Genomic DNA, 10,138 nt, shown 5'->3' on the forward strand with positions numbered 1-10,138 from the left:
TAATTTTATGAGATATTTCATGCTAGTTTCCAAATGATGGTTCCCACATGTGTTAGGTGACTCACATGGGCTGCTATGAGCTGATCATTAGAATGTATATACCAATAGTACATACATCTAAAAGCTGTGTATTGTACGAGTACGAATACGGGTGCACACGAGTAGAATTGTTGATGAAACTGAACGAGGATGTATTTGTAAGCATTTTTGTTAAGTAGAAGTATTTTGATAAGTGTCTTGAAGTCTTTCAAAAGTGTATGAATACATATTAAAACACTACATGTATATACATTTTAACTGAGTCGTTAAGTCATCGTTAGTCGTTACATGTAAGTGTTGTTTTGAAACCTTTAGGTTAATGATCTTGTTGAATGTTGTTAACCCAATGTTTATAATATCAAATGAGATTTTAAATTATTATATTATCATGATAATATGATGTATGAATATCTCTTAATATGATATATATACATTAAATGTCGTTACAACGATAATCGTTACATATATGTCTCGTTTCAAAATCATTAAGTTAGTAGTCTTGCTTTTACATATGTAGTTCATTGTTAATATACTTAATGATATGTTTACTTATCATAATATCATGTTAACTATATATATATCCATATATATGTCATCATATAGTTTTTACAAGTTTTAACATTCGTGAATCACCGATCAACTTGGGTGGTCAATTGTCTATATGAAACCTATTTCAATTAATCAAGTCTTAACAAGTTTGATTGCTTAACATGTTGGAAACACTTAATCATGTAAATAACAATTTCATTTAATATATATAAACATGGAAAAGTTCGGGTCACTACATGAGCTTTACTATTGCTCCTACCAAGGATAGTAATTGCATCCGACACGTTATAGACCATAATTAAAAGCATGTCAGGGGACATTGCCTTAACAGTTGCTTGTTCAACGCTTTCCTTTACAACCGGACGGTAGTTTACCGAAAGGTAATATACAGAGAAAGTATACTGGACGTGTTGCTTTCCCAATACAAGGTTAGCAAGTGGGTGACACAAAACCGCAAATTTTGAGCTAAAATTTTCAAATCTGAAACCCACCAAACCCACAAAAACAATTTGCAAACACCGGTGAAGGGTTATTCCGAAAAACTTATCTAGGGTAAAACCTAGATTGAATTTTCAAAAAGATCAAATGTTTTCATAAAGATCCAATTTACTTAAGGATCTAAATTTTCATAGTCATGTGGGACTGTAAACCACAACGTTACTACCATTGTTTATATCGTCGTATAAAAATCACTGATGTACAAAGTATGAAGAATAAGGAAGCGATTCTAGTATATTTCAAGACTATATTGCTTGAGGACAAGTAACGCTCAAGTGTGGGAATATTTGATAATGCTAAAAACGAACATATATTTCATAGCATTATCCCTAAAGAAAGACAAGCTTTTAGTTGCAATTGTTCTATTTACAAGTGATATTCGTTTAAATAATAAAAGGTGAAGACAAAAGACAGATTCGACGAATTGAAGACGCAAACGACCAAAAAGCTCAAAAGTACAAAGTACAATCAAAGTGGTTCCAATTATTGATAAGAAACGTCTCAAAATTACAAGAGTACAAGACGCAAAACGCAAAGTACAAGATATTAAATTATACGCAAGGACGTTCAAAAATCCGGAACCGGGACCAAAGTCAACTCTCAACGCGCGACGCAACGCAGCTAAAATTACAAGTCAACGGAGTACAAGAATATAATATAATATATATATAATTATATTTAATTATATATATTATATTATATAATAAATAAATAAGCAGTCCACGTTTTTAAAGACTTTTGAGCTCTCCCAGCTGGCCATGCGATCGCATGGCCCGAAAGAACAAAAACCATGCGATCGCATAGCCCTGAAATCCAGGCCTGGTCCTATAAAGTTCGCGAGTTTTGGACGAAATTTAACATCTTTTTCTTCTTTCTCTCATACGTAAGATATATATATATATATATTTATATTTTAATTTTAATTTTAATTTTAAATTCTAATAATAAGAGTATGTTAGCGAATGTTGTAAGGGTGTAAGTCGAAATTCTGCCCGTGTAACGCTACGCTATTTTTAATCACTGTAAGTTATGGTTAATGTTATTTTTAAATTAATGTCTCGTAGCTAAGTTATTATTATGCTTATTTAAGACGAAGTAATCATGATGTTAGGCTAAATATTAAAATTGGGTAATTGGGCTTTGTACCATAATTGGGGTTTGGATAAAAGAACGACACTTGTGGAAATTAGACTATGGGCTATTAATGGGCTTTATATTAACTAAACGATACCTCGTTAATTTAATATATAGACTTATAATTTGACGTATTTATATATAGCCACATACGCTTGACTGGGTACGGTGGGCGGGATATCTATAAATACCAATAATTGCTCATTTTATCGGACACGGAACTGGATTAATATTTAGTAGACTTGTTGAAACAGGGGTGGATTACATTCAAGGGTAATTGGTGTAATTATTAACAAAGTAGTAAAACCTTGGTTTACACGCAGTCGATAACCTGGTGTATTCATTAAACAAAGTATTAAAACCTTGTTACAATTCGAATCCCCAATTAGTTAGAATATTTGACGTCGGGAATAAGAATAATTTGACGAAGACTTTCGCACTTTATATTTATGACTGATGGACTATTATGGACAAATCCGTATGGACATATCGAATAATCCAGGACAAAGAACAATTAACCCATGGGAATAAATTAAAAATCAACACGTCAAACATCATGATTATGGAAGTTTAAATAAGCATAATTCTTTTATTTCATATTTAATTGCACTTTTAATTATCGCACTTTTATTTATTGTCATTGTATTTAATTGCACTTTTAATTATCGTACTCTTTAATTATCGCAATTTTATTTTATCTCACTTTTATTTATCATCGTTATTTACTTTACGCTTTAAATTAAGTTATTTATTTATTTAATATTTTACATTATGTTTTAACTGCGACTAAAGTTTTAAAATCGACAAACCGGTCATTAAACAGTAAAAACCCCATTTTTATAATAATAATATTACTTATATATATATTTGTATTTTTATAAGTTAAACTAATATAGCGTTAAGCTTTGTTTAAAAGATTCCATGTGGAACGAACCGGACTTACTAAAAACTACACTACTGTACGATTAGGTACACTGCCTATAAGTGTTGTAGCAAGGTTTAGGTATATCCATTCTATAAATAAATAAATATCTTGTGTAAAATTGTATCGTATTTAATAGTTATTTCATTGTAAAAATAATACTATTTCCTAGTACACCTCGCACACATCAATGCCATACATCGTTGGAAAGGTAATTTAACGAGGAATACAACTAAACACATTTGATCAACCAAAAACATCATTTACAATAATCAAATCCAAGTTGAAAGCTCATTAAATGCCCACCATAAATGCTTTCAAGTTCATAAATGCACTTTAATGATTCGGGAATTAAATGCACACATATAATACGCCGTTTTGTAGGTAATCATGCATACAATGCTAATAAAAACTTACAATTAACCTTGCAAAGCATTCAATGCATTTAAATTCCATTTTACTTCTATCAAACCCTAACCCAAAATCATAAAATCAATAATCATTTTAATGAAGTGTTCTTAATCAACCTACACATCAAATTGAAGCTAGTGATGCTAGTAACACATTTAATACATGTACTTTTAACATCTAACAACATTTAAGCAACCAAATCTCAAGATCAAACACACCCATTTCAAGTTTAAGCTAGTTACATCAAAATAACAAGAACAAGCATACAAATCATATATTCATGTTAGACTTGAGTCATAGACACTAATTAACACTTTTATAAGTTAAAAACATCAAGAACACAAAATCTAGTATTTTTAGAAAGTTACCCAAATGAGATGAAGTTGGTATGGAATCGAAGAGGAAGTTGCAAGAATTCCAAATATGTAATTTGTTTTGATGTTGGCTTGCTAGATCGAAAATGGATGATGAATATTTGATTTGGAGTTTTGAGAGAAAAGATGAAAGTATTAAGAAAAAGGAAAAAGGAAATGGATAATGAATGGAGGAGATGGATGTTGACTCTTTGACCTAGTCATGAGTTTGGTCAAATGACAACATTGGTCCCTCAAGTTTGAAGTGGGTGCGTGTATTAACCAAACGGATTACCTAAACGAAATATTTTAAAACGCGTATTAACAGAAGATGTTATAATTCTATAACGGACTTTAAATATATAAACGGAAAGTAAACGAAAAAAGGCGGGATGTTACAATGTTGTGTTTATTGGCAAGAATCCGATTGCTTGGAGTTCCAAGAAGCAACGCTTTTTATCACAATCTTCTACTGAAGCCGAGTACAAAGCCGTGGCTTCCACTACTTCTGAGATATTATGGGTTTGTAACTTGCTACAAGAGATTGGTGCTTCCATTTTGCACAAACCGGTTATATACTGTGACAATTTGGGTGCCACTTTACTTAGTGCTAATCCAGTCTTTCACTCTCGTATGAAGCATCTAGCGTTAGCATATCACTTTGTTCGGGAACAAGTACAACTTGGTACTATTCGAGTTACTCATGTGTCATCGGGTGACCAACTAGCAGACCCGTTGACAAAGGCTTTACCCCGTGCTCAATTTGTGCGTTTCATGTCCAAGATTGGTCTCTCTACACGGTCGTCCATCTTGAGAGGGCATGTTAAGGATAATGATTGTAAAGGTATCTCCTAGTTATAAAGACAATGCATGATGTAAAGTGACATGTGTAGTTATAAGTCATAATTGTAATACATGTTGTAAAGACAATGTGTGCTGTAAAGTCTTTGTTATAGTTGTAAAGTCATAGTTGTAAGTGTTAGTCAGTTCATTGTATCTTATATAATGTATTCTGTGGAAATCAATAAAATTGTATCTTTACCATAACTTAGTACATCGAGAACACACTAAGGAAAACCATGTGATGTGTACATGGGTCAGTTATTATCGCTCAATTGAAGTTGTGACTTCTGACCCAAATTTGGTATGATATTATTTTAATGTGTAAGTTACATATTTCATCTATGAAAAGTTACAAATTGCATTTTTAGTCCAAAAGTTGAGAGTAATTATGCTAATATATATATATATATATATATATATATATATATATATATATATATATATATATATATATATATATTTATTTATTTTTAATATTTTGAAAGGCAAGTTATCCGCATCAAATACTCCAATTTACCACGCACGCGCAGGGAGAAAATTCGAATCACATTGCACAAATCCGATCCTTAAATCATTCCGAGGGACAGGCAGACCGGAATTTTGTTAATATTTGATTGTAGCAATTGATAGTTAATTTGAATTTCAACATTTTGTTAAATCTCGTCATGTGCAATTCCTTTCAAAGGTACATTGTTACCCTATTTTCAAATTTAGCTTGTTAGTGTTACCAACCAACCGTATATCTTTAGCTTCATATTCATAAAACTTTATTGATCACCAAACAAAAAATTATAAGTCAGATAACTACAATCATAAACCTAATATAAGGTTCTACAATAATCCCATTTCATAGAGGCGAAGCTTCCTTATAGGTACGGGGTTGCATGACTATGCAACCATTTGGTTTGTGTAATGTAGTTGCTGTTTTAAATAATTAGTTTTTTTTTTTTTTTTTAAAGTTATACTTACTTAAAGATATTCGGGTATCATAGATCAATCACTTCTTCCTCACTTGCCACTTCCTATCTTTAACCATTACGATTATTTCATATCATAGAAAACACACTCGAAATTATAAAACTATTTAATTAGATGTATATACAAATTAATGGAGGCTTTTACAAGAAATATCTAAGGCTAATCCCAAATGCTAATAATAATTCAGTCTAGGGATGGCAAAATGGCCGTATCCGATATATATATATATATATATATATATATATATATATATATATATATATATATATATATATATATATATATATATATATATATATATATATATATGGGGAACCCGAAACCCGTTATAATTGGGTTGGATCTGACCCGAGTTCGTTGGGTCATGGGTCGGCTATGAGGATGATTACAAAAAAAATTTCGGGTTCGGGTATGGTTTTGGATACAAACCCGTTTACCCGACCCGTATACCCGACCCGCATACTCGTATACCCGGCCAGAGGAATTTTGATAATAATTTTATGTAAAATTTTAGTATTAGTATTATATTGTTAATGTATTAAAGATTTCTCTTATTTGTTTTGAAAACGAGTATAACTTTATTCAATATAATCATATACAACAAGTTTTCGAGATGTGATATTTTATATACTTTGTGTATTTGAGTATTTTAGAAATTCTTCAGTCAACTTTTTGTATATGATATTATATAATACTTTAAACATGAAGTAGTTAAGTTATTTTTTGATATTTTGATTTGTAACTTATTGAAAAATAGATACAGAATGACTAATCTGGTATACCCGTTTATCCGTGGGGAAACTTGAAACCCGATAGTATGTAAGTAAATGGGAACCAGACGGGTTTCTGGCCGGGTTTGGGGCGGGATTTCTTAATCGGGTTCGAGTCCGGAATTAACTAAACTCGACCCAATGTCATCCCTATAATTCACCAAAACATTTATAAAAGTCCAGAAACTAAAACCTGAAATTATCTAAAAATCAAGGACCAAGTATGTAAATAATCACTTCTTCCTCACTTGCCACTTCCTATCTTTAACCATTACGATTATTTCATATCATAGAAAACACACTCGAAATTATAAAACTATTTAATTAGATGTATATACAAATTAATGGAGGCTTTTACAAGAAATATCTAAGGCTAATCCCAAATGCTAATAATAATTCAGTCTAGGGATGGCAAAATGGCCGTATCCGATATATATATATATATATATATATATATATATATATATATATATATATATATATATATATATATATATATATATATATATATATATATGGGGAACCCGAAACCCGTTATAATTGGGTTGGATCTGACCCGAGTTCGTTGGGTCATGGGTCGGCTATGAGGATGATTACAAAAAAAATTTCGGGTTCGGGTATGGTTTTGGATACAAACCCGTTTACCCGACCCGTATACCCGACCCGCATACTCGTATATCCGGCCAGAGGAATTTTGATAATAATTTTATGTAAAATTTTAGTATTAGTATTATATTGTTAATGTATTAAAGATTTCTCTTATTTGTTTTGAAAACGAGTATAACTTTATTCAATATAATCATATACAACAAGTTTTCGAGATGTGATATTTTATATACTTTGTGTATTTGAGTATTTTAGAAATTCTTCAGTCAACTTTTTGTATATGATATTATATAATACTTTAAACATGAAGTAGTTAAGTTATTTTTTGATATTTTGATTTGTAACTTATTGAAAAATAGATACAGAATGACTAATCTGGTATACCCGTTTATCCGTGGGGAAACTTGAAACCCGATAGTATGTAAGTAAATGGGAACCCGACGGGTTTCTGGCCGGGTTTGGGGCGGGATTTCTTAATCGGGTTCGAGTCCGGAATTAACTAAACTCGACCCAATGTCATCCCTATAATTCACCAAAACATTTATAAAAGTCCAGAAACTAAAACCTGAAATTATCTAAAAATCAAGGACCAAGTATGTAAATAGTCTAATTCTTTTGTCGACACCTTCATTTGCAACTTACTACATCTTAATCCTCACAACCATAGAAACTTTCATCACACAAATGGACGACACCCGCAAATTTTCTTTAAAAGATAAGATCAAACAATACTTCTGTTTCTCATGTTGTTTCACTGCCAACCGCCACGAAACCCTACACTCCGATTCACCGATATCATTCTCCAACAACAACAATAATCGTTTGAATTTTTCCATGGGTGCATCGTCTCAATGGATCAAATCACATGCTTCAATTGACATCCCAGAGATAAAAGACAAGTGTCGTAACATGTTTGGTGGAAAAAATCATAGACGGCGTCGTTCATCTACTGATTTCAAGTATGATCCTCTAAGTTACGCACTTAATTTTGAAGAAGATTCGTCTGTTTATCATGAAGATGAAGAACCTTTAAAGGATTTCTCGTCGAGGTTGCCTTTGTCACCGTCTCGTAAATCTACTGTTTCGATCAATTGAGTGGAGTATTATATATAGTTATACATATTTTGTAAGATGCAAGTGAAATCATACTTTGTTAAGCTTCGTGTTTATTGTGACGAAGTTCACTAGTTACAAGTGCATTGAGCTTATATTGTAAACCATGATTCTAATTATATTGTAGATTGTTTTTTCTTAATATAGTCAATTTACAAATTGTAAAACGAATCAAAGCTGAGAACAATTTACTTTCAAAAAATATAATGAAATGATTAAAAAGAAAACGCTAGAAGGAGGGCTTGAACCTCCGACCTTGTGGTTAACAGCCACACGCTCTAACCAACTGAGCTATTCCAGCTTTGTATGCATGAGGATAAATCGATATATATAATCCGTTATATGTAAAGGCTACTAGTAGCAATATGGGCCTTGGTCTTGATGTTTAATAATGCAATTTCTCAATAAACTATTATTGGGCCTTTAACCCATCACAAGGATAACCAGTCAAAAACACTCGGCTAAAATATATTGACAACGTTTAGTTCATCAACTGAAATATTTCTAAAAAGTTTAAAAAATATCTAATATCAAAATGAATGAGCTTATTTATATTTGATACAGCGAAAGGAACCTATAAGATAATAGCTCATGAACATGGTAATGGTGTAATCATCATGTTCTACCCACTTAAATTACACCTCTTCCTTGAGGAAATTTTCAATTATAAAATAAGATATTTTCCTCTACTCAGATGAATATCATTGTTAGTCTCATAGTGTAAATCAAGTACTTAGTAGTATACTAAATCTTAGAGGAATTCGTCATCAAATCAGCAAATATAATATCTTCACCTGGAGAGTTTTTATATCATAACGATCTGTTAGGAATTCGGTAGCCCGGTAGGCCCTAACAAGACAAGTGATTTATGCGAATCACTTACCCACAAACGACAAACGAATAATCTAAAAGCATAAACGATAAATATAAAGCATAACGACACGGGTATTTAATGTGGTAATATCCCAAATCCAAAATACGGAGAAGGGTTTAGTCCACGGGTTCAAACCAGAGATTTTCTTATATTATTGTGCACACATTACAATGAGGCTAGGGGTTACAATTTATAGGAAGAGTTAAACTGTTAAACTTGTCCTTCAAGCAAAAGACATTCCATAAATATCTATTACTTGCTCCATACTCCATTCCTACTGTAAGATTTAATTAAAGCAACAGAATCTCTACGACTTGTTCACCAAGTCAAGCTCCCTGCAACTTATTCACCAAGTCAAGCTTTCTTCGACTTGTTCCTTTGTTCAAATTATTCACACCTTCAACAATCTCCCACTTGAAGACTTTGAGCAAACTCTTCACTACTCAACAATCTCCCACTTGAAGATTGAACATCAATCTCCATTCCATCCAAGAAAGTCAAACCACCATTATACCGTCAAACTCCATTTGGGACACACACACTCATCACATACGTCAAATGAGTAGGCTTTCGATACAAGGTCTTCAACACTACTTGTCAGAACTAGAAACCAATAACCGCCTCAACTGTCAATGTTGTTCAAATACCCATAGCAACTCCCGATCTCCTCTCAGCTACGACTTTTAATATCGCCGAAATTAAACATCCAGGTCACGCCGCTCTTCCACACCAGAGGGAAGGAAGTCTTTTGACACCAAAACCACTAAGCTTCAACCTGATCTCCAGTTATGCTAACTTGGGCCATCTCGATTTCTTACACCACCATCTTCTTACACGAAGATCAATTGAAGTATGCGAAACATCAATTATAGGATTCTTTCATGAGACAACACGGCCTCACCCATCGCTCTACGGCTTTGAACTTTTCCCGCTTTCTCGCTGGTACACTGACCCACCGCATAGCTATGAATTTCACGAACACATCTTCTCATTCTCAAGCACGCTCCTACTGTACGAGTAAGAAATAAATTGCGACTACCCGAGAAGA

General features: G+C 32.4%; 1 protein-coding gene and 1 non-coding gene across 2 annotated transcripts; one reads left to right on the top strand and one right to left on the bottom strand.

Moving 5' to 3' along the window:
• The first annotated feature begins 7,787 nt into the window (after positions 1-7,787).
• On the top strand, positions 7,788-8,198 carry LOC139853708 (uncharacterized). The gene has a single exon (XM_071843075.1). It carries the CDS (start codon positions 7,788-7,790, stop codon positions 8,196-8,198), a length of 411 nt encoding a protein of 136 aa, XP_071699176.1.
• Positions 8,199-8,443: 245 nt separating this feature from the next.
• On the bottom strand, positions 8,444-8,517 carry TRNAN-GUU (transfer RNA asparagine (anticodon GUU)). The gene has a single exon. It is a non-coding gene; the product is annotated as a tRNA-Asn (tRNA).
• Positions 8,518-10,138: the final 1,621 nt, after the last annotated feature.

The sequence above is a fragment of the Rutidosis leptorrhynchoides genome, chromosome 6 (assembly GCF_046630445.1).
Source record: "Rutidosis leptorrhynchoides isolate AG116_Rl617_1_P2 chromosome 6, CSIRO_AGI_Rlap_v1, whole genome shotgun sequence".
In the NCBI taxonomy this organism is placed as follows: Eukaryota; Viridiplantae; Streptophyta; class Magnoliopsida; order Asterales; family Asteraceae; genus Rutidosis; species Rutidosis leptorrhynchoides.